Below are 26,644 nucleotides of genomic sequence, written 5' to 3' on the forward strand. Positions count from 1 at the left end.
CACACAAAATCTAAAACTACAAAATAAAATGAAAGGATCTGACAAAAATATAATGCCATTCTATAATATAATGTATAACCTTATATAATATAATCAGAATAACAAGAGTAATCATAAATAATTTATTAATTTTTTGAAAACACACTAAATCTAAAACTACAAAATAAAATGAAATGATTTGACAAAAATATAATGCCATTCTATAATATAATGTATAACCTTATATAATATAATCAGAATAACAAGAGTAATCATAAATAATTTTATTAATTTTTTGAAAACAAACAGAATCTAAAACTACAAAATAAAATGAAACACATTACATCCATCAGTTCCAAATGAAATATATATAATAGTGTAGAAAATAATTTTATGCAAAGCATACATTTAAAGATAATAGAGTACAATTTCTATCAAACAATCACTATATCAACTGATATTAAACCCTTTTTACCTTAAAAAATAAATAACCATTTCCAAAATCTGTACAGAAAATTGCTACAGAAAGCAAAAAAATAAAGGACAGTAAGTATTTGTACAAAAGAAATATATTGCTCTCTTCAGTCACTATCACATTTTGGTTGCTGATCTGTCAGTCTTTAGTTGTATTAGAATTTTCATTGCTGATATGTAGTTGGCTTTTTTCAGGCACTTTTAAAGAACAATCAGTGATTTCATTCTTTCCATCATCAAGAAAGCAAGTTACAGTAGTTGCAAACTTGTTTAGTGAAAAACATGAAGTTTTGTCAATGCCAGAAGGAATTCCCTCATATGAACTCTGGTCAGAATTAGAATAACTTTTTTCAGGTAAAAGTTCTGGCACACTTGATTTATTGTTTGCACAATTTGATAAACAGGCTAATTTTAATAATTCCTGCTTCTGTCTTTTTATGTCAAACAAAATGTCATTTAAACTACAATATTCGGGAAATAAACCCTTTTTGCAATTTTTGTGTTGCCATTTGATTTCTTGGAGTTCTTTGATCACTGTACTGACTCTTTTCTTAGCACACTTTAAGGACTGTTTTATCTTTATGATATCACGTCTGTTCCTGAAAAAGTAATTAAAATTAATGCAACAAGTCCTTGCCGAGCAAAAATTAGAAAAATATGTTAAAATGCTTATCTTAATTTATTTATTCAAAGCTAGAAATTCGCTCATACGCAGTACACTGCAGAGATGTTTTTTAACAATTTAAGGAGGAAAAAAGGATTTTCTGCAACTAAAGATGAAACCCCCAAAATTTGTACATGTTACAACAGAAATTAGAATTAAAAGGTTTTAAATATATAAGTTGGAATTTAAAAAAAAAATAACTGGGGAAAGATGAATAGAATAATAGTCGGCAGAGAAAACAGTAATGGTGAAGAGACAAAGTGCTTTTAACTAAAAAGAAGTTAAATAAATTGGCAAAAAAGCAGATGAGCTGTCTTTTTTCCAAGAAAAATAAACCCAAATGAAGAAAAAGAGGATATTATATGAGATATATTGAAAAACTATGAGCTCTTTACCCTGAAACGCTCAAAGAGTTGCATCAACCGTAGTTGAAAAAATAAATTTATCATGTATTAAATTATTAAGCAATAATAAAAATATTTTTATTAACATTTATTTAATTTTTCTCTTATATTTGCAACGATATTTATAGACATTTGATTAAATACACATTTTAATCTGAACTACTTCTAATACATTTTCTATAGGCAATAAACATTGCAAAATGCGATTCTAGTAAATTATTTTAATAGTATAACTTACCATTTAGCACAAATTACTTAACAAAAGTTTTTTAAAAAATCAGCAAATGAATTTTTTTTATTATCTTGAGTCTGGTTTGTATATGTCAAAACCGGCTATAAATAGTTTTCCCATCATTATGAAGAAAAAAAATTGAAATATTTAATTTCTAGGTTAAGCATGTTCACAGTCAGAGACTTACATATATCAAATAAATAATATCCAAATGTATGTGAGTGAAGAGAGGAAAAAAAGACTTATAGGTTTATTAAAAAAAAAAAAAAAAACAGTACAAAGAACAATGATAGTAAACTAGCAATACAATTTCATAAGAACAATTTCTTAAAACTATTTTCCCATTCTAATATAATTCTGAAAAAAATAAGAAATTTTGCTATTGACTATTTTACAAAAGATAATTATTTCCTTTTAAACACATTTTAAAATAAATAACATGCTTTTAAGAATGAAATTCTAACAAGAATGATTTCTTTGGTTACTCTTTTTATTATATTTTTTAAAAATAAGAAGTTTATTTATTAAGAATAAATACTTTAACATTTGTTAAAAAATATATTTCAATAATTTTACATAACAGCAATTTATTTATGAAGTCAAAGTAAATATTAATCTACATAACACATTTGGATTGTATGAAACTGGAAAAAAAGTTTTTGTTGATTGTTTGTGGTCTATTTTATTTCGATAGAAAATTACTCTATGCATAATTTATAAGTGTATATTTCATTCCAATTCTTAACAAACTGGTTCTATTTACTTAAATATGATATGACATGATTTTTATATTTACTGCTTCATATTTTAAATTTGACAGAAAGCAGGGCCATCTTTACCTTTCAGTAACTGAAATATTGTCTTTAAAGCAAATTTTGTTAACATCATTATTAAAAAAAAAAAAAAAATGAGTAGTTTTCCATTAATAAAAATTCAAGATTGAAATCTAGATTCAGAAATTTTTATTTGAATCTTTAAATATATTTTTTATTTTGCAATTCTTTTCAAAATCACAAAAATTTTACTTATTTTAATTCTATAAGATTTATTAAACTACATTATGACTGCCAGATAAATTAAATAAAAATAGAATTTCATAATATATTATTTATTGATGATTTGTTTTAAAATAACTGAATTCATTTTTTACACTTTTCATTTTTTGCAGAAAGTTAGGGAGCAAATATATTGTATTGATTTATATAGTTTATTCTTTAAATTTAATAAATATACAACAATTTTTTTTACAGAAGGAGGGAATTATTTTCGGCAGATGTAGATTACCCCAACTGATTGGCAATGTAATTATATAGGATAGTAAAATAGTTTATTTAATGTAGACTAAATTTTTAAATCATAATCAGAACTATTGACAGAAATTGCAAAAATAAGTCTGCAAGTACTATTACATATGAACATTTCAACAAAGTTAAATCACTGAAAAGATAATTCATAAATGTTACTCATTTTTCCTGTTTCCTTTGCATTTTCTTTATGATTCTTTAAGAGGGTTTTCAAGAGATTATTTTCATCCCACATGGACAATGAGACCTTTTATTATTATTTTTTTCTCCTTGAAGATGCATTGAATTTGTTCACTTGCTATTGAATTGCTTAAAAATTAAACTGTATATATTTTTTCTTCTAGATAATTTTTTGAATTATATATATATAAAAAAATAATAATAAAAAAAAAAAATCAACTACTCATAATAACGTTTTACAAGCCTTTACATCATGAACATTGGCTCCACTGCCAATCTTAGTACCTTTTCTAACAAATTAGTTGACTATAAAAAAAAATTAATGAAACAGTTTATTGATTTCTTAGCACCAGTTCAACAAACCTTGGTTGATGTAGGCTCAGATAATCAAGTTCCTACAAAATATTGTTATTTCTCATATTTTATGTCACATCAAAATTGTTTTATCAGTTATTATTTGAATGAATTCTGTGAATAAAGAAAAATATCTCGAAAAATTCTATTTTTACATACCCATTCTAACAAATGGCACTAACCTTTTTGCCATGTCTCTAGTACTTTTCAATTGCTTCTGAAATTTCATTACAGAATCATCATTTTTAGGTTGATCAGTTTCTTTTCTGATATTTGTACTTTCCAGCAATAGCTGAGCTCCTTGAAAGGACAATTCTGACTTAGGATCTAAAATAAATAAAAAAATAAAAATATTATGCAACAAAAATTATTAATCATTTATGTAAAAAAAATTTTAAAAGAAAAAGTAATATTAAATTAACTAAAGAAATTAATAATCTATGAAAAGCCTATTTTACATTTCTAAATTTACTTAATATGTAGTAAAGTAATAGGGCAATGGATGTAATAAAAAAATAATGAAGACTTTAGAATAACTTACTGCACAATATATTGCTATTATGGAATTAGTAGACATAAGAAGAAATAGATCAAAATTGTACTCAGGAGATATATTTTCACTATACAGAAAGGGCATAAGAAGTTTGCCAGGAGTATTAAATTTTGAAGAAACTCAATTGCAATATCTACTTAACTTTATGGCTAAATGATTGGTAAAGACAAACAAAAATATTGGAATGGCATCATTATTATAGAAGGTGGTGATAAAATAATCTATTTATCAATAAAATAAGTTGTTAATCAGAAGATATATTTATACTGATGAAAAAAAATTTGAAAGCAAGTTTTACGCCATATCCATCTTCAATGAACAGATAATCAAAATAGTTTTAACAAATTTCAATACCATCACAATGAATTTGCTGCTTTGGCTTGTTTTTGGATTCTACATATACAAAAGAGATTGAGTTGTTAATACCAAACCAAACAAAAGGTTTTAATAAATTAATAATGAAATATTTACATAACAATGTATTTACAATGATAAACTGTCTACAACAGTAGTCTCCAATAGTACTTATTTACTTAACTGGAAGTACTTCTTTACTTACTGAAGTACTTATTTACTTAACTTAGGAGGTACTTTGAACCTCTAAACAGAAGTAACCACTTTTCAGCTGTTCCTGTTTGAAATGATGATTTTTCCTCTTTAGAAAGCTGACAGTATAATGACCAATTTTTTAAAAAGAAAATAATGTTCCATTGTCCAGAATGTAAAGGAATAATAATAAAAAATGGTGTTCGCTTAAGTGTCCATGTTTTGAATTCTTTGGTTGTTTTGACCCCTTTGTAGTAAATAATTAGTGGAAGCACCAGATAGTAATGATTGGAATGTACACAAGAGCTTGTTGCCTGTGGAATGTATAATATACCAGAAGCCACCAGTTTTTAAGATGTCAACTCTTTGTGGGTTTCTCTCCCACCTCCATTATAAATTAATATTCATTTATGTTCAATATCTGTTAATTAATATTCAATATGTATCAATCCAACTAAATATGAGTGAATTTTTTTTCTTTTTTCAGGAAAGTCAGCTCTAAGGGAATTATTGTAAGGGAAGTGTCTGTTTACTGCATGTACAGAGTTAAAATCTCTAAAGGCAGCTATTACCCAACTTGTTTTCTGATGTCCTGCTGCAAAGTACTGGCATTTCAAGAAAAGTTAAAAATCATTTCTAAAATTGAAACAAATTGGTGCTGTTAAAAAAAAAATCATGGGATTTCAATGATAGATATTTATTTGAAAAAACAAACAAAGTTTTTTGAAGATGCTGTGAAAAGAAATAAAATGGGAAGCAAAGAAAAAGATTTAAAGGGACTGTGAATAAATGATATAGACAAAACTATCCCAAGAAAATTCCCCACAATGAGAAAACAAATATGTCTACTGATGCACTAATGATTTCTGAAAAATTGCATTTTTGATAGGCAAAAACGATTACAAAGCCATCAATGAATGGCTTATCTCTTTTTTTCTTCTTAACATCATGGTACTGTTTCTAAAACAGTTGTGGGTGAATAAAAGTCGGTTCCATTTAATAATACTGCATCCTGGAAACGTAAGAAAAAGAGAAATCAGTGAAAAAAAAGTATTTGCCTGAGGATGAGTGTAATGGAAATTAAACTTATGTATTCTATCAGCTGATGCCAGACAAAACAATACTATTTGAAAGAGAAAGCAGCAATGGTTGGAGGAAATTGAAGCACAAGCTGACAGTCTTGAAACCAATAAATTGAAGCCATTAGACATTTGAAAATACGCAAAGCCAAAATGATTTAAAAATATTAAAAAAATGCATGTAACTGGGTCTTTGTGAAAATATCTATAATCCAAAATTGTTGGAAAAAAGCTAAATTTTTTTTGAAGAAAAAAGCAACGGAAATACTAATACTTACTGAAATCACCGAAGAAGAAAGTATAGATAGTTTACTCACAGTTTTTATAGCTTTCCAAAGTTCATCAAACCTATCATTCATAAACCAATCTACCTGCCATTTAATGTTTGAAATATTTTCTGACAATGATGTGCAATGTTCAGTGGTTTTATTAACCCTCACACTTCCAGCCGGGTGGTTTGGAAATTTTCCTATAACCTCCAAGTCGGTCGGGTTCGGGCGCCTGCTTGCGTTTTAGGGGAGATGGGTATTGAAAACGGCTACTGTACTAAGCACTTCAGGAGGTCCGTGTTATCTCCGACAATCGCGGCCTTTTCACAGTAGTTTCCCCAGTGCCTTAAGGCGGTAGGGTTGGGGAGGGATTCACAAAATAGGTTGTTTGCACTTATTTTGTATTTTCAAAGGGTTTTAAGTTATTTCCACGTGTTTTTTATCTCAAAATTGAAAAGATTTTGTGGCTACTTATAAAAGAAATTTTCTACTGAAGTTCTCTGTTAACGATGAATGACATGTAAGGATATCGGCACTTATTTTTCGGATAAGCATCAGAACCTCGTTTCAATATTAAGACTATTGCAATGATATAAAGACAAATGATTGCATTGACTCTGCGGCCTATTCACATCGCAATTTTCTCACAAAATGGGTAGCGTTACTATGGAAGGAAGTCGTTTTATATTCCTAGCATCTTATTCTGCCATCAAAAGACCGTCGGAATTTTCGATGCTGAGTACAAACTACAAATAGCATTAAAAGACCGCAAAAAGATTGGAGTTTTCTTTTTTCCCTCTTTCATAGAGTGAGATAAGTTGTATAAATGGCAAATTCTTGGCACAAATGCCATTCTGTAAATTTTTCTTCAGTTGTGGATTTCTACTCTTTATTTTACATATTGTCAATCGTTTTTTTTTATTATCAGAATAATTTTTTTTATTCAAACCCCTATTATTTCTTCATTATGAGTGAAAATAAACTTGAATTTACTGATGAAGAAATTAAAACAATTTTACCTGCTACTGATGGAAGCAACAGTGATCAGTCAAGCGAAGATGATGGTTGGCCAAAAAAATGTTGTTTTAGCTGATCGTTTGAAACATTTTCTCAAATTTCATCTATTTTTCTTATTTTATTGTAAAATTAAGTTTTAAAATCATTCCGTCTATTTTCTAAATTATTTTGATGTACAAACAAACTAAGCAGTAATATATGGCATACTATCTACGATTGACAAACGATTGTTTTAATAACATTTTAAAAGTTTAATAAGGATAAAATGAAAAATAAGGATTTTTTTTTTGTGTGTATATTTGTCCCAACTTTTATTTCAACGATCAAAAAGTGATTTACAAAAATTTACGCGTGATTCACTCATACGTGAATTTATGGAAACTTAATATGGAACTTTCGTTCAAAAATTCACTTTATTTCATTGTAATAAGATTTTGCCTTAACAATTGTATAGAAATCTTAAAATTCAGTTGGAAAAATTTAGCATGACGGTTTATACTAAAAAAGTAATATTTATGATGAACTAAAGTAAAATGTCCAGGTTGAAAACTGAAGGAATGTGTTTGAGAAATATATTTCGCTGAGTAATTTTTTTTTCCTTGATTTTATTGAACAATTTTTTTTTTGTATGTCAGTATTAAATGAAGTTTTAAAAACATGTAATCTCATTTATCGAATTGCTTTGATAGCTGAAATATATAACGTTTGGCGTAATGTAATTTCTTTGTTTGACAAAAATTTTAAAAGATTAGTAAAAATGAGTTGCAAAATAAATATGTTTTTGGAATTCTCACTCATTTTTTTGATGATTTAAGTAAAAAAAAGAATGTGTAAATTTTTATAAAGAAAATGTGAAAACTTCTTTAAAAATTTTAAAAAATCTCTTTGCACTACGATCCAAAATTCAAAATAATATTTTATATTAAAAAATTCAAAGAGCAAAACAGTTTATATTAAAAAATGTAATACTGAAGATAATAAATAAAAGAATTCTTAGCTGAATGTTAAAAGAACAACTTATTTTCGAAATGTCTTTCAAAAAGTGCTGTTTTCACAATTTTTTTTATTCAACGTATGTTTTTATTGCAGTATTAAATGAAGATTTAAAACATTATCTAGTCTATTACTGAATTGCATTGATATCTATGTCATTTAAAAAATAACCTAATTGCATTCATATATACAATATGTATGTCATATATTACTATGTAAAAGAAATTACATTATAATATATGACATATTATTTAATTTTGCCAAAAAACTGAATTAATATTCTAAAAGTATATCGAAAATTAGATGAAAAAAATAAAGATGTTTTGAAAATTGATATTAATACCAGTTTTTATTTAAATGGTTTGCAAATCTAATATAAAATTTTAAAAAACTATTTTTTAAATTATATTATAAAATAAATATCAAATATTTGGTGATGAAAAAACAAATACCCCCAAAAGTCGATGAACAAAATGTTTCATGCTAAAAAGTGTCAATACATTAGAATGAAACTGTTCGGCCGATAGAAAAGGCAACTCGTGATGAGAAAACCGCAAGGCAATTGCTCAGAGTAGAACGACCCCAGAAAGTAACTGCCCCTCAGCTTGGAAGAGTCCATGTCTTCCAGAGACACGCCGGGAAAGTCTGGATGTTAAAGGGAGTGCCGCATGAAAAGTGCTTGGATGTTACAGAGTTAAGACATTTTAAGATAATTAATTCCAGATGAATAAGAAGAGGGAGTTGATTGTTCTTAAAACAAAGCTCGAATTTCTCCTGAGGACACCATAATATTAACTAACATTGCAACAGTACCTAATGTTTCTGATATGTATCTGAATTCACTCTTTATATGTTCTTTCATATGTTGTTTATATCAAAATGTAAGCAAATAAAATTAGTCTTTTTCCTAAATAATTGTTTTTTTGAAATTTTCTTACAAAATACACTTAATCTCACATTTTTATATTGTTTACTTACTTATTTTGAAGTTCTAATAAAAAAGTTTTAATTATTTAAAGCTTAAAAAATTATTTTTATAACTTCAAATTGTCTATAATAATATTTTATTTATGTTCCTACAGTATTGCTATAAATAAATTTTACTGCCTTCTACTTAAAAATCTATAAACCTACTGATTCTTTCATATTTACTAAAATATTTAACTTTCTTTGGGACAGAGCTTTTTAGACTAGGTAATGTAACAATTTTAAAAAATTGGGCAATGGTGCTGAAAAATTAACAATAATGAAATTTTTATTTTGAAACATGATAACGTTTTAATTTATTTCATTTGTTTTCATATTATATTTAAATTTATGCTTAACTATATAGTAATGATAACATGCACACAAAAGATCTATTTAATATTGTTGCAATACATGATTATAAAAGCAGTAACAAAATAATGAAAAATACTATAAATATACAAATGCATGAATGAAGTTTGCCCTGTAAAAAGGGTGATGATGTGTATGTAGCTAAGTCATTCGCTTCACCCTAGATGGCACTACTGAAGAAACAACAGACATACCGTTGGCTTAAAATCACAAATGACTTCTTAAAGTCAGTGGGCTTGACTAGACAAGTGCCATTAGAAACAATAACAACAAAATATTTTTTAAAAATTATTAAAATTGGAGAAAAAATGTATGAAAATAAAAATGGTATCACAAAAATCTAATTATTAAAAAAGGTTTTTAACTGTTATAAAGTTTTCTTTTTGCATGATAATATACTCTAAACTTATTAAGGAGAATAAAAACATTAAAATAATTAATTTTTAATAAAAATCTGAACAAAAATTTTGAAAAACTCTTTTCTTTCTTTCTTTTTTTTTATGGATATCTATATCCAAGTGGCTGCCTACTATATTTAGTAGCTATAAGATCCAATAGTCTACCTTGTAGAGTGATTTAAATGATTTTTACATCATTCAGTTACAGTTAATATTCAACCTATAAATGTAATGTTAAAATTTTTGTGATATAGTTTAGGGCAGACACTCTTCAATTGTACCTATTTTTAATTGATCATACAACAAGTAAGATGACATAAAGGCTATTTGCTTCCATCCTTTTCCCAGTGGATGTGTATGAAATCCTATTAGAAGAATCATATTCAAAATTATATAAAATGTAATATTTACTTTAATTTTTGATATAGTATTATAACAATCTACAAGGGATATTTCTAAAAATTCTCAGCAAAGTGCAGTTTAATATTTTGTATTTGTGCCAAACATTCATTACTACAATACTATTATTACCTTATCTTATTAAAATTTCAATACTAAAACACCATTAAAGCTCCTTGATTTGAGGAATATTATAATCTATTCTTGCTGTTTTGGTAGAAGACAAATTCCCATGTGACTTTTCTGTCCTCCAATTTAAAAGCAGGCCATACTGACAGTTAATATAACACAGTATAAAACATTTTGACTTGCTATCTTCTCGTTTCCAATAGATGTGTCAGAAAGTATGTATCAAGAACAAATAGAAACTTTAAATTAATTGGCAAGAATATGAACCCCAAAGGAGTGTACTTCCTCAAAGGAGGACCATCAAATTTCATAAATTTTCATAATGTTAATACTACCACAGCTTTTTTTTTTATTTAAAACACCAGAAAAAATTTCACTTATCCTTAATACAGTCAAACTTTACTAAATGAGTACCTCTCATTATGAATAATTGCATAATGAGCAAACCAAAATGTAAAAAAGTGACTCACTTAATGAGTAATGTTTCATAAAATGAGAGGTGAAGACATAATGTGACATCACATGTTGGGCAGATCTGGCAGAATCAGTGTTGCGTGCTTAATTCAAGAAAATCCTTACATCTATATCAAAGAAGTTTGAAGAAAATATTTATATCTAAGTGAAAGTAACTTTGGCCAGATAGTGTGTTCAAACTGATTTTGGGGAGTTTGAATAAGTGCCTGTGAAGCCTTAATCAAAAAGATTTTGTCTCTAGATAAGATATAGGTTGTTATAGATGATAGCAATGACATCAATGAGCTGGTGGAAGAATATAGACAAAACTATTGAAGAATATATGAGGTTTCATTCAGTGTCACAGCAAAAAGCTGAGGAGATTTAGTCAAAGGAGGAAGTAACATATTCAACAAAGCAATAACTTTCCAGTGAAATAAGGGAGAGGCTGAAATCTTGGGGAATTATTGCATTGTACATTGAGGAGTATCCCCTTAATAAGGCAGTAGCTATGTGGGAATTTACGGATGGTGCTGCGTTTCATTTTCATCATATTTAGAAGCATAGACAAAGATAAAAGTATTTATACAATTTCCTTTATAATAAAAGCATGCATTATAAATAATAAATTACATTATTATAAATTTGCTTTCCCCCCCTTCTTTTTTTGGAATGGGACATATTCCATCGTCCTAATTTAAATAGATTCCCAAGGAAAAAAAATGTTTTGTATTAAAAGTAAGATTTGAGAATGAATAATGCTTGTTAAGCAAGGCTCTACTGCATATTTATAGTTCTAATACATTTATTCCAGTTCTCTGAGACATTCATTGGATTTTATTTATCAATTTACATATATTAGCACTAACTATTAGAATATTTTGATGATTATTTATTTACAGGTAACAGATAAATATGAATCAAAGACCTCCATAGTTTTGTTGATTAATATAATCATGCAATTGTTTTACAATATAGAAAATCTGTGACTGATTACATAATCCATAGAAAGTTAATAAATATCAATTCAGGTTGGTCACTAAAAATGTATTGTTGGTAATAAGAAGCGCAATGAGGAACATTTTTATAAGAGTAAGGAGTGATGATAAAAATATGTAAATCTGATAAATTCAAATGCTTTATTTTTTTGTAATGATTTTTTATGATTATTATTCCAATCTGTAATTTTAAGAATCACTGAAATTTACAAAATGCATTCATATTGTTATTCTTGTCCCACTGATAGCACAATTTCAATAATAAAATGCAAGAATGCATAAAAATATACATAGAGAGAATGGTAACAAAATTATTAATGTTACATAGATATTATATTGCTACATTGAAATGAGGCAGTTGACTCTCCATGGCCGAATAGTCATAGCACTGGTCTCTAATCAAGAGATTGTAAGTTCGAATTCCGCTAGAGACAATGCGATTCAGTTTCTGTAAATATTTAATTCCTTGATTTTATGTATTCCTTTATTTCATGTTCCAGCAGATTCTGGACTTTTCTTACTGTCTCCAGAAAAGTATTCTGGGTTTTTTCCTGTTAGTATAAAAGCAGATCCATCAATCACTGTGTTCCGAGTTCCGAGTTGAGTTAATAAATTGGTTTAGCTTTACTTCTTGTGTGTGTCATTGCTTTCCACACTAAAGTACCTACAAGACATTCTTTGGTGGAGGCGCCAGGTACGATTCCAGTCAACGTGGAAACGGATTTACATAGAAGCAATCGCCTTAAAGGCCTTGAACCAGAATTTGGACCTTAAAATTCACCACCCAGAAAGACAAGGAAAATGCCTGAGGAAGAGGAAACTAAACCGATCATCCTGACACCAGCACAGCCACAATACAGGAATTCATCTGTATTTAAAGGAGACGTGGGACAAGACCCAAGCAAATGGCCGAAGGAATATGACAGAGTATCAAAATTCAACAGATGGGATGACATGACTTGTCTCACTAATGTGTTCTTTTTCCTGGACGGCACAGCAAAGCAATGGTCCAAAAATAATGAAGATAAATTGACTTCCTGGGATGTTTTGAAATCAAAGTTAAAAGAGTTTGGGGAAACACAGCACTATGTAAAGAAGGCAGAAGATGAGATAAAGTATAGAGCTCAAAAATCTGGCGAAAGCACGCAGTCATACATCCCAAGTGTGTTGGGATTATGCCATCAAGTCAAACTAGATATGTCAGAAGAAGAGAAAGTGTCTCATTTGATGAAAGGAGTTGCCGAAGATGTTTACCAGGCACTACTGACGAAAGAAATAACCACTACAGAGGACTTTATTAAATGGTGTAGAAAAATCGAAGCGATGAAGCAAAAGAGGATACGGGGTAAGAAATTTGAAAAGCTCCCAAATGTCGTACCAATGGCTGCAATTGACCAACAAATGGATCTGATATCACTAGTACGTAAAATAGTGCAAGAAGAGGTCCAGCGCTTCATATCTCCAGTAGTCGATCCCGAACTCCAAGACCAAGGCATTGAAGCCATTGTTCGAGAAGAAGTGAAAAATGCTTTGGCTCCTTTGTCACAGACAACACCAGAATGGACAAAGGTCAAACCAAGACGCCAACCTTCCTATGTCGCCGTTGCCAGACGACCTACGCCCATAGCACAGCAACTATAGTGGAAGACAGATGTCTGGCGCACCCCTGATAGAAGACACGTCTGTTTCCATTGTGGTCGCCCTGGCCATGTCATTCGATACTGCCGAGATCGCAAAGCTATTTTTGAGGCATATCGGGCTAATAGGAGAGATTTCGGCCGTCTGCCGTCGAATGAAGGACGATATGCTGACGAATACAGCCTACCAGCAGCTCGAAGTTTGTCTCCCAGCCCATCACGAGGTCGATCGCCGACACGCCGCTATAAATGTCCATCGCCATATAGAGGATCCAGTCAATCTCCTAGCCGGAGAAATGAGAAAAACTAAGCAATGCGACCTTCCTTGGGGGTGAGGCTGCTAGTGACAAAAATCCTCCGATTGCCGCAAAGATGTCTGGAAACAAAATTGAAGTAATCGTCGACTATGAGCCAGTACCTGCCCTTGTGGACTCTGGAGTCTCATTTTCTGTTATATCGGAGAAGTATCGTCGCCTAATGAAGAAAGTTAAGTTTCCAACAACTGACAATGTTCTTTTAAAAGTCGCCGATGGAAATTACGTGACATCCGTGGGAAAATGTACGCTTCGTTTCGAAATCAATGGCAGACCTCAAGCTTTTGAATTTATTGTTTTGCCGCAATGCACTCACTATATCATCCTCGGTTGAGACTTTTTGGGCGCTTCTCAAGCTGTTATAGATTGTGGCCGTTCGGAGCTCTTGTTTCAAGACGTCATTCGGCAATCCCAAACTCCAGACATTTATTCACGTTGGAAGACTATACAGTACCTGCTCGTTCAATCAGAAAGATCACCGTCTTAGACCATAAGAACATTCGAGCTATCGACGTAATAGTAGAAGGAAATAGGATGCTAATCTTGAGCAAGGAAGTTACTATTCCGTTTACTATAGTTGCGCTCCTTGATGGTAAAGCCGAACTATGGGTTGCCAAAGGACAAGGGGAACCTCAGATCATCCCTAAATGAATGTGCATCGGATATGCGAACACTTACGCAAAGACTGCGTAAATACCATAGTCGAAGGATCGCCTTATTCTACGACCACTTTAAAGGCAAATTTGGGTGTCATCGACTATACTACGATGATAGCTTCGAATTTGAGGTTTGACCAAAAAGAAAGAATGTTTCATCACCTCCAGACATTTTCAGAAATTTTCGATCAAGAAAGAACGTCCAAGAAAGGAAGTCAACTCAATGTTAAACACCGAATAAACACAGGCGACCACTTACCTATCAGTCAGAGAGCTTACAGAGTGTCCCTATCTGAACGTCGCATTATCAGTGAGCAAAATGTTAGAAAGAGATGTCATTCAACTATCAGAAAGTCCGTGGTTATCTCCAATCGTCTTCGTGAGGAAAAAAGATGGAAGCTGGCGTTTTTGTGTTGATTACCGCCAGCTCAACAAAATTACCAAGAAAGACTTGTATCCACTGCCGCGTATTGACAACACCTTGGATTGCCAGAAGGGGGCAAAATATTTTTTGTCTATGGATCTCTACTCCGGTTACTGGCAAATAGAAGTTGATGAAGAATAGAAATGAGAAAACAGCTTTTGTAACACCTGAGGGGTTATATGAGTTTAAAGTGATGCCATTCGGCTTATGCAATGCTCCAGCAACTTTGGAAAGGATGATGGATAATCTTCTACGACATTTAAAATGGACAATGTGCTTTTAGATGACATTGTGCGATGAACATCTTCAGAGGTTGAATACCGTCCTTCAGTGTATACAGAACGCAAGCCTTATCCTTAATCCTAAAAAGTGTCGCTTTGGAGGACAAGAGATAAAGACCTTGGGACACCTAGTATCCAGTGATGGCGTACGACCGAACCCAGAAAAAGTAAAGGCAGTGAGTGAATTTCTTGTGCCTAGGAATATCCATGACATAAGAAGCTTTCTGGGACGACCATGACCATCTCTCCATGATGACCCTACCGCCGGACATCTAGGATTCACCAGGATGTGTGATAGAATAAGAAAGCGATTTCATTAGCCAGGCTTGTACAGAAATGTTCGAAGATATGTGAAGCACTGCCGAGAATGTCAAAGGAGAAAATATATTCCTCAGAAGCCACCAGTCACCTCGTACCTGTTCCACCAGCTGCCGCTCTTTTCCATCGCATCGGAATCGACCTGCTAGACGACGGCAACAAACGGCTAAATCTGACGACGGCAACAAACGGATTGTAGTATGGGCAACAAATGAATTGTAGTATGCACCGATTATTTGACACGGTACGCAGTAACCAGAACTTTACCGACGGCGGAAGTTACACAAATCACCAAATTCCTACTAGAGGACATAATCCTGAAGCATGGAGCTCCACGAGTTATCATTACAGACCGTGGCCAAGTTTTCCAATCCAAGCTAGTGTCCGATATTAATCGACTGTGCAATATCACTCATCGAATGACAACAGCCTCATTCCGCAAACAAATGGCCTTACAGAGCGATTCAGCAAAGCGCTAGCAGATATGCTTTCTATGTATGTTGATGCCGAACCGAAGAACTGGGACCAGATATTGCCGTTCGTCACATTTGCCTACAACACTGCCAAGCACGACACGGCAGGTTTTACGCCCTTCTACCTACTACATGGGCGAGAAGCTGAAACGCCGTTGGATACGATGTTTCCTCTCTGCCCCAACGAGTTCAGCCAAGAAGAGGATTACGTTAGTCATCTGATCAATAAGACAGAAGAATCGAGGCAATTAGCTCGTGCACGAACTTTCGAGGCTCAGTAGAAAGATCGCCGGCGTTATGACTCCAAACATCAGATGGTGGCATGCGAACCAGGGGATTTGGTGTGGATTTTTATTCCAGTTCGTAAAATAGGGCTTTCCGAGAAGCTCCTCAAGAGGTACCTCGACCCTTATCAAGTTTTGAGGCGGCTGTCCGACGTCACCTATGAAGTAGCCGATTTCGACCCTAGTTCAAGAAGGCGGAAACCAAAGGAAGTTGTCCACGTCTTACGCATGACGCCATACCATGACCCAGAAGAACAAGACGACAAACTTTCTTATGAAAGAATGGAGGTTCCAGAAAGAGACATTTCTCAAGAGACAGCTCCCCGTGAAGACGCGACGCCTTATACTGGCTCTGTGACTCGATCAAGAACTAGAGCCACAAAATTAAATGTCATAACATCGAGACGCTGTTCTTCTAAGGAAGGAGCAATGTCGCGTTGAAAAGAGACAGTCGACTCACCATGGCCGAATGGTCATAGCACTGGTCTCATAATCAAGAGATCGTAAGTTCGAATCCCGCTAGAGACAATGCGATTCACAGTTTCTGTAAATATTTAATTCCTTAATTTTATGTTTTCCTCTATTTCATGTTCAGCAGATTTTGGACCTTTCTTTAGTTTACATAAATGTTCTGGACTTTTCTTACTGTCTCCAGAAAAGTATTCTGGTACTTTCCCTGTTAGTATAAAAGCAGAAGATCTGTCAGTCACTGTGTTCTGAGTTAAGTTAATAAATTGGTTTAGCTCTACTTCTTGTGTATGTCATTGCATTCTACACTAAAGTACCTATGTAACAATATTATGATGTAAGTATACTCATTTTCCTGCATTTTACTAAAAAATGATTTTGGTTTTTTTCTTTTTTATTCTTTTTTTCTAAGAAATTACAGAGTAGACAAAATGCATTTTATTACATTTACGTTAATATATTAATAAATCAGGACTCATAACTCTGAATTATTTTATAGCCAAGCAGCATACAAAAGTATTTTAAGGGAAAAACAAATAATAATTACTATACAGATAATTTATAATAACCGCTTATACTAATTTTGATGGTAAATTTGGAATTTATTATTTTTTCAAGTCAAAACATAAAAAATTTCAGTATAAAAATATTTACTTTCTTTTATTATTCTACAAATATTCAATATAATAACTGCTAGCACAGAATTCCTTAAAAAAATAATTTCAAAACATTAATTTTTTGAATAGGAATTATTTAACAATTTGTCAAATAATATATATTAATCTAATAAAAATATAAAATATATTAATCTAATCTATTGTAATAACCAATGAAGATTCAATCGGAACAATAGAAAAATGATATTCTTACGAATAAAAGAATGTTCAAATAAATCATGAGCTAAGAATGGAATTTCGGGTAGAGATGGTTCAATATGTTCTTTAAAGTATTCCATAGCCATTGTCGACAAATCAAAAAGCTCATCAGTCACTTTATATGCACGATTAAGACATGGGTTGTCTTTCATGTATCTTAGAATTCTGTAGATTTCATCAATAATCTAAAAAACAAAACAAAAAATAACAATAAGTCTAAAAAATATTTATATGCAATAAGGATAATAATTTATGCAAGTAAAAAATTGCTGCATTGTATACTGATCATAAGAACTAAATTGCTTGTAGCAAAGAAGCAAGGAACGTAAATATAAAATTGCAACAATTGTAAATTAAACTTATAGGGTCTTAAAAATGTGCCATGAACTGTCATTTACTATGATGAATGCAGTAGTGTAAAGAATTCACAATGATAATATTATTATGTTAACTTATATAATGTATACTAAAATAACTATTTTTAGAAAAATGATTCACAGATGAAATAATTAAATATTAGCAGTTTAACACCATATATTATAAATTAAAGATATCAGGAAATTGTCCATTTAAAATTCATAAGTATTAGACTGTCCAAATCAATAATTATTATATCATCACTTGCATGGTGAATAACTCTTCTTCTGCAGCATGAAAGCACAAAATATAAACAAGTACTCCCATTCTGTCTAATTTGAAACACAAGGTTTTAGACAAAATTATTGAAATAAAGTTCTAAAAAAAATTTACAGATATTAAAAAGTTTTTATAATCAGAGGCATTAAATTTCATTGTAAACAAAAATCAAAATATTAATAAAAACACATAATTCACAGAGTTACATAAAAGAAAATTTTTCTTATAAAAAGTTACTGTTATCACTCCAAGTTGACAGTAAAAAAAAATTGATAGCTACAAAAGAAAATTATCATAGACTGAAAATAAAACCATATTACTAACTTCTCCAGGGAAGAAACAACAATAATTTCGTTCAATGTGCTTCCCAAAGGTCATATGTAGTAAGGATAGTCTCATATGTAATGTTTCAATGATATCACTTTCTCGAGCTAAGGGATGCTTCCTTCTAGCAGATTCTCTTCTTGGCATCAGTGCCTTTATAGCTTGGAACTTTTGCAACATTATAGTTCGTAAATGATTAAATTCAGAATTCAAAAGAGCTGAACATATTTCATTGAAAGATTTGGACACCTATTTAAAAGAATTTTAAAAATAAATCTAAGAGATTCTGGTAAAGAAAAAACAGTTTTACATAATTCATTCATTGGAATTATCTATTTTATTTGAGTTTTAAAAAAATTAATAAGCATAATAAAATAAAAATGCAATGCCATAAAAATGTAATGATAATATAGGTCTGTCAAAAGAAAAAAAATCTAGAAAAAGTCTATATATGTTTTTAAAAAGTTTTGACAAATCTAAAATGAATTATGTTGGAAATTTTGAATATATATCGTAAAGGGACTTAATACGAAAATTTTTGTTTTTCTTATTTGTAGAAAGCACACTAATTTTCAATATGGCAGTCAAAGACAAATTAATTACAAAATCATACATGGCTATAAAATCACAAGCAATCTCGTTATGCATGGTAAGCCAAAAGCTTAAATCAAAGAGATATTTCTAAAGAAGGTGTTTAATCATTATTTAAAATAACATTATTAATATGGCAACAAAATAAAATACTGAATTCATAAAACAAACCTACCAAAATTTAAATAATTAATATATACAGATAAATATCCAAAGTGAAAAAAATGTATTAAAAAAGAAATTAAAATGCTGCTACAAGATTCTAGACAATAGAATACAATAATAGCAACTTAATTACACTACAATTTAGCAACTAAAAAATGTAAATTTTTTTTCAGAAGATAAAAAAAATTTCTGGCAAGTGGTAAAATATTTCACTGAAACAAATTATGATTTTTTTTTTAAATTTACATTCAACACCCATAAAAGATTTTAACTATTTATCTACTGGATAACTGGTGGCAATGAAATGAAACAGTAAGGGAAAATAAATAAATAAAAATACATCAGTTTTCTAAAATCAGAAAAAATAATTACACAGTTAGAATTTTTTTTTATATCTAAAAATATTAACAAACTAAAAGCTCACTGTTATAAGTTAATAAATATATTTTAAATAAACCAATATATTCTTTATTTAAATTAAAAGTTTATTGCTAAAATCAATTATTTGAATATTAATAACCAATCATTTAATTTCAAAATAGTTCCACAAGATTTCATTAAAAAGATGTAAGTAATGAACGACTTCAAATTTGCTAGAAGCATTTTTTAAATATATTTTTTAAAAAATGAGCAACAAACTGAAATTAAAAAAAAAAAAAAAGCTGTTCAATAATCTTAAGTTTTCATTCCTGAAGATGGAAAAAAGTGAAATAATTAGTATATAATACAATGGAGACTGAGATATTGAAGTCAGAATCTGAAATCTAAAACTAGAATTGATAAATTGAATATATAAGTATTAAACATAAATATTCTAAAAAATTCTAAGCATATAATTTTTTTTTCATAAATCAAATATCAATTTTAAAATATTAAATTTCATACATAATTACCATTCTTAGTTTTGAAATAGTATCAAAGGAGAGATTCCGTAAAATATGTTGAATTACTTCAGATGGTAAGTCTGTTATGAGAGGAGGTCCAGCTGTTTTCTGCTGACAATCCAGATTATACTTTTCTAAAGTTTGTACTGATCCCTGATTTTCATCAAGATGAGAATTTTCAGGTGAAACATATGAATTAAGTGATATATCCATTGTCAGTTGTTAAAATAGTTGCTCATCAAAGAAATGAAATTATAATGTATTCATTACTCATAAGAGCCCTAAAAATTAAAACCAATATTAAATTATTTTCAGGTTTTATTTGAAAAAAAAAAAAAAAGAAAAAAAGGACAGTACAATTTTAAGCAATTATAGAACTTATAATACAAGTGTTAGGTATGATATATAAGCAAATAGCTGTATGCTAATGCAACTATTTGATGCATTAACAAATAAGCATGATATAATTTCTAAGTCAGTAAAAATACAGCCAGTAAATGATTAAAAAACTTGAGAAATATAAAATAGTCTTTTAAATTTTAAGTTATATATACATATATACACACACAAAATAGAAGTAAGAATGAATATATTTCTGAGAACATAGGGTACTTTTATGTAAAATTATGCTACTTTTATGACAGAAATAATTACCTTACTTGCTTCAGAAATTTCTGTATTTCTTTCATCTCTTTTGTAGGTAGCACTTCATGTAGCCTGGAGAACCTACACAAAATATATTGTACAGAATAGAATAAGAATTGCTTGGGAAATAATCATTTAAATGTAACAATTAATTTTAGCATAATAATGAAATAACCATAAAATTAGAATTTTTTTTCAATATAGTGTTCTAATACCTTACTGAAGATGGGCTAATTGTTATTAAGTTGTAACTTACTAATTAGAACTTAATAATTTATAACTTGATTACTTATGAGATTCATGTATTTAGTACAGTCCAAAGATTAAATATTATTTTACTTATATACTTTCTTTATCTTTAAAATTTAAATATAATTACATTAATATATATAATTATATTAAGATAATAATACATAATTTTTAAAATTATTATATCTTTAATAATTAAAAAAAATTTCACATTATAAAAGATTAAACACTTTTCCCTCACATAAAATTTATAATTTTTTTTTCTCAAGGATTAAAATAATCCAGGAATATAATGCATGGAAAAAAAAAAAAAAACATTATCAAATAATTCATTATCAGATGTTTTGATGATCAACATCCAAAAAAGATTGATTCATTACTGTTAAATGATAATTAATAGATAAAATATGAAGTGTAATTTGAAAATTAGAATGCAGATATTATAATAAAATCTTCCATATACAATCGTCATTTTTTTTATTAGAATTCCATATAATTTTATAAAACTCTTGAATTTTTGTTTTTAATATTTAAAACTTCAGCTTTTAAAAACTGATTTTAAATTGATGTTTTACTTTACTTTCTTGAATAAATTATGCAAAAAAAAAAAAAAAAAAATGCTTTAAAAATCTTTTTTTGTTTAAGTGTAGTTTAATAATATATTGCCATTTGCTGTGAAAAAAAAAAAGTGAACAATTATAAGGATAGATTTAAGTGCTTTTTTTATAAGTAGCAAATTTTAATTCAGCATTGCATTACAAAATATATTCCCAATCATACAAACAAACTAAAATATGCAATCATCACAGGTGGAAAATGTTGATTCATTAATATTTCTTATTTTTATCAGCACTAATGTTGCCATATGCATGTTATTAATTAATTTCATAATGTTTTCAATTTGCATCCTATTGACAAGAGCAAGCAAGAGCTATTTTAGAAGACAAAATTGGGTATGCTGCTTAAAAGCAATATACTGAATTTAAATGTTAGAAATGCTCATGTACTGAAATAAAATTAATACAATATTTATTTATATGTTCATAATTTTATAATACAACATTTATTTATAAGTTCATAATTTTATATATTCATTGTCTCTCTTCTTTTACATTCAATATAATTACAAGACTGAAATTCAATGTAAAACTTGAATAGGCTACAAGACTGCTCAAAAAAAGAAAAAATGATATATAGAATCAATATAGAGAAATACATATAGCAAAATTTTCAGCTTTTTTATAATTACAAAATAGTTATGTGCAATTAGCAATTTAAGGCTACAGAAAACTTACAAGAATTAATTAGACAAAAAGATTTATTTTTAATAAAATGTACAAACAATTTTTCAAAATTACTGGAAATGTTCTTGTTGAAATTTCATACTTTTCCCCTGAATTTTTATTTTTCCTTTATTTATTATTAAGCTGAACTTTCCTTTATAGTTTAAAGATTTACGCTTAGAAGTCATATTCTCTATATAGAATACAAAGCTAAATTGAAAAGTAAAAAACTTGCATGCTCTGAAACAGAAAAGGATATTGTAAAACAAGAACAAAGAATTACATAAGGTTAATAGATAAGTATTTATAGTTTTTTGTTAAATGATCTCCAGTTTCCAGATAATATCTATTGCAATAAGAATCAGTGATATATTTTTTAAAAATTTAATTTAGATTTCTTCATAAACAAAATTTGTGACTGTTTTTTTTTTTTGTTTTTTTTTACTACAATAGGTATTCATAATTCATTATATGAAAATTTTTGTTCAATATATAGAAAATTTTGGTATACAGAAGTTTTATGCATAAGACTTTGAGTCTATATTAGAATTTTGATTAGAATTATAATTTGAAGATATTTCAATTAGATCCATAATTTTGAATATTTACGAAAAGAATAATAATATATTATAAATAAAAACTTCTGTGGGCATTTGCTTTTTTTTATAACACTTATACAGTAAGAGGATAAAATGAGCAACTATATAGCAATTGATAAGAAACATTTAATTCACCTTCAATAATTTGCAAAAAAAAAAAAAAAAATTATGTTATATTAGTATTATGTTAGTATTTCTTGCAGATAATCTTCCATTATATATTGCATTTAAAGATAAAAGAAAAGATATGCAAATGACAAATGAATCATCAAGGCTTATTTTATTAACTTATTTATTTTAATTTATTTAATTATTTATTTAAATTATTATTTTTTAAAATTTTGTGACGGTAAATTGTGTTTATAATTGGATATTTCTAGCTGTTGCATACCATTTTAAGAAAAGCCTCATATCCATACAATTTGGATTTTCCTTTGCAGTTCAATATATTTCAAAGCTATATTTTAATAGTATGAATCATTTTTAACATTATTGATCCACTTTGATGTTTTTCAAACTTGCTTCTATCACTGTTTAAAAGATAGTTTATTGTAATGCATGACATTTTACAATGTTCACAATCACTCATCAATTCAAGAATAAAAATAACAAAGATTAAGATGTCACTTGCTTCTACAGTGCTTTAATCAACTTGGAAAAAAAAAAACTAAAAAAAAAAAAAAAAACTTGCTTTTTAATTACTTGAGTACTTAATCTTTATATATTATAAATAGTGATACAAAAACCTACCAGATGGAAATGAAAACAGGGTACATTTTTAGATTTAAATTAATTAAAATTCTATTACTATGTTTAATAAACATGAAACTGTAGAAATAGAATAATGTGAAAATAAGTGATAATGAAAATAAAAAAAGAGGAATTTTGTTTATCATTACTTTTTCCATTCTTTTCTACTTAATAAAAAATTAAATTACAATTCAGCTTAAGTATTATTAATGAAGTCATCAATATAGAAGAGAATTTAACAATAATCAATGAAATAACAAAAGTAAAAAAAAAAAAAAAATAATAATAATAATATTTTCCAAAAATGTACACTGAATAAATAAGACCTATTAAGCAAATTAAATAGTGTATAAACTTTTCTAAGAAGAAATTGAAACAATGAGTATTAATAGAAACTATAATACAAATAAAAAAAATATTAATATATCATCTTTACTCTGTAGTTTCACAACTATCTACCATGGATTATATACTTAAACTAAAATCGATAGATACTGTAATTGCATAGTTTATCACATCACAGAAATGAAATTACAAAAACAACAGCATTTGCTATTACTACAATCATACTATGGAAAACATAAAAAATAAACTTGGAAAAAAAAAAGCTTTTTAAAATATTTATGACAGATCTTGAAATAAAGACAGAATTTCCAAAACATAGTATTCATGGCTGTCATTGGAAATTTTCTCTCATTAGAGACAGTTTCGGCCATAAAATTTAATCCTACTTTAACGTGGAAACAAAGAAATAAATACACAAGACATTTCGTCCAGAATGCTCTCATGAAAAAATAAAATAAAGAATGCATTATTTTAATCAATCATTTTTTAAAGTTATCTATAGAATAGCAAAGAATGTAATCTTCAGAAAAAAAAAGCTTATTAATTTATCAAAAACTAATATTTTAATACCACAGTATTGAAATGTTAAAGATAATCAATAACAATAAGAACTGATTAGTGATAAGGTATTTTGATATTAACATTATGACATTTTACCTATACTTTAATAATAAGTTAAAAATAATTATTAGAACAATTAGATATTTTAATAAAATATGATAATTAATCATATTAAAAGAAGAAATTAAGTTCATAAACCCAATTAATATAGAGCACAACAATAACAAGTACTAAAACTAAGTAGATCTGTGATCATATATGTATTTTTAATGTAAGGGGATTAGAAGTTAATACAATTTTATTATATTCTTATTTAGTTCTCAATAATATCCAACATAAGTCACACTTTTACTTTATGTAGATAGGACATGTACTGAAATGCTAACAAAGTTAACATACTGGCCAGTCTTGGATGTAAATTTTCAAAAAATTCCCTTTTTCTATCTTTTTTTCATTGCATATTATTTACAAAACATTATAAATAAATAAATGCCTGAAATTATAAAAATATATATTTTGCCATTAGGTTTTGAAATTATTCTGCAACATCAAGAAGTTTTGATAATGTTAAATGCAGAGTAAAATCCTCATTGAATATTTTCATATTACAAAACAATTTTTTTAAAAAGTTCTCATTTTTTGAAATTTCAAATAAAGATTACATTTACTGGATTTGACACAATTATATATAAAAATAAAGAAAACAATAAAGGAAAACTCATACGGAATTTAGAATTGGCTGTTTAAAAACCAAGCATCATACCTGTTTTTATTACACTTAATAATAATACTTACGAATCGCTTTTTTTCACTATCTGAAAAGTTGCAAGGCGGTAAATAATTTAAAAGTATTCACAAATTATATTTCACGAATGGAAAAAAAAATAATTAGAATATTTGTAACTTTAGACTAAAAAAACGGATGAAAAATAACAAAGCATTACTTCAATTTATTTTAATGATTTTCTCAACATTTCGATCTTTAATTTCCAATTAATTTAAGTCAGAAATAACAAAAATTGTGCATAGAACTTACTGAAACCAACTGATATTTTTAATTAGTTAAATACAAATTTATTAATTTGATACAATTTAAAAAAATTACACAACATTTTGCAGAGATGTCTTATTTAGTTCACCAATAAAAATATTTTTTCTGATACACTATTACATCTTAAAATTAGCGAAATGAACGCAAAACATTCTATACAAATATATTTTGATGAAAATTTAAATGATGATGAAGAAACTTCAATTCTGAGAAAGTTTACAACAAGCTAACTGTATATTAAAACTTACTTCCCTCACATTCTTCTTTTATTTATTTACTTTTGATTGTTTAATGTGAGACTCGTTAACTGCAGTACGCTCCTCATTCTAGTAGTCCAAAGAGGGGGGGAGGGGGAGGGAGAAGCATTAGAGGCGAATGGTGATGGGAAGTAGTTCTAGTGGAGGGGTTTCATTTCGATCGTGATGGAAATGGGGGACAGACGCATTAGATGTATGGTTGCTACTGGAAGAACTTTTTGCCTTTTTCGCAAAAGGTCAAAATTTATTAGACGCCAAGGATGAAGGGCATTTTTATACCTGCTATAAACGTTTGTCGGTTCCAAGGAGTGCCGATAGCACAAAGGAGGTAGAAATCGCTTATAGGCTTTCTGTGGGCTTGAAAGGGACCTTACATTTCCTTGTACATTAATATGATTTATTTACATATATTCATGATATCATTTATTTATATAGATTCTTCCTAAGAAGCACATCTTTTTTTAAATTAATTAAATGTCAATAAACTAATATAGAAACTCAGAATTGAATTTTATGTATTTTATCGTCATTGGTTTGTTAAACAAAAAAATAAAGGTTTGTTCAGGGTTTTGATTTGGACTTTCATTTAATGGCCATCAGTCACAACACAATACTACATGTGTATTTGAAATAGTAAGCAAATCTCAGATCATTGTTAAGCAGTGTTGACATGAGGCCAACTATTGCGCCCAATAAAAAGTCACGCCTCCTTTAGGAAGAGCACGTGACCACAATAGGACAATGGCAAGTAGTTGTCCCGATGAGACAACCATTTGCCATTGTCTCTTTGGAGTCACGTGGTGTTTCAGAG

General features: G+C 28.7%; 1 protein-coding gene across 7 annotated transcripts; it reads right to left on the reverse strand.

Moving 5' to 3' along the window:
- Positions 1-208: 208 nt before the first annotated feature.
- Positions 209-25,970, reverse strand: LOC129961768 (F-box only protein 28-like). Of its 7 annotated transcripts, none has more exons than XM_056075380.1 (7): positions 25,825-25,970; positions 20,748-20,819; positions 20,160-20,374; positions 18,454-18,702; positions 17,489-17,678; positions 3,774-3,918; positions 209-1,052 (listed from the first exon to the last, which is right to left on the reverse strand). In XM_056075380.1, exons 3-7 carry the CDS (start codon positions 20,304-20,306, stop codon positions 593-595), a joined length of 1,191 nt encoding a protein of 396 aa, XP_055931355.1. In that variant the 5' UTR covers positions 20,307-20,374; positions 20,748-20,819; positions 25,825-25,970; the 3' UTR covers positions 209-592. The 7 variants fall into 7 exon arrangements, with proteins under 7 accessions (XP_055931355.1, XP_055931346.1, XP_055931317.1 ...); XM_056075342.1 differs by having other exon boundaries at positions 305-1,052; positions 20,103-20,374; positions 20,753-20,819; positions 25,825-25,964; XM_056075335.1 differs by having other exon boundaries at positions 305-1,052; positions 20,103-20,374; positions 25,825-25,964.
- Between the last annotated feature and the right edge of the window lie 674 nt (positions 25,971-26,644).

Source organism: Argiope bruennichi, chromosome 1 (genome assembly GCF_947563725.1).
Source record: "Argiope bruennichi chromosome 1, qqArgBrue1.1, whole genome shotgun sequence".
Lineage (NCBI taxonomy): Eukaryota > Metazoa > Arthropoda > Arachnida > Araneae > Araneidae > Argiope > Argiope bruennichi.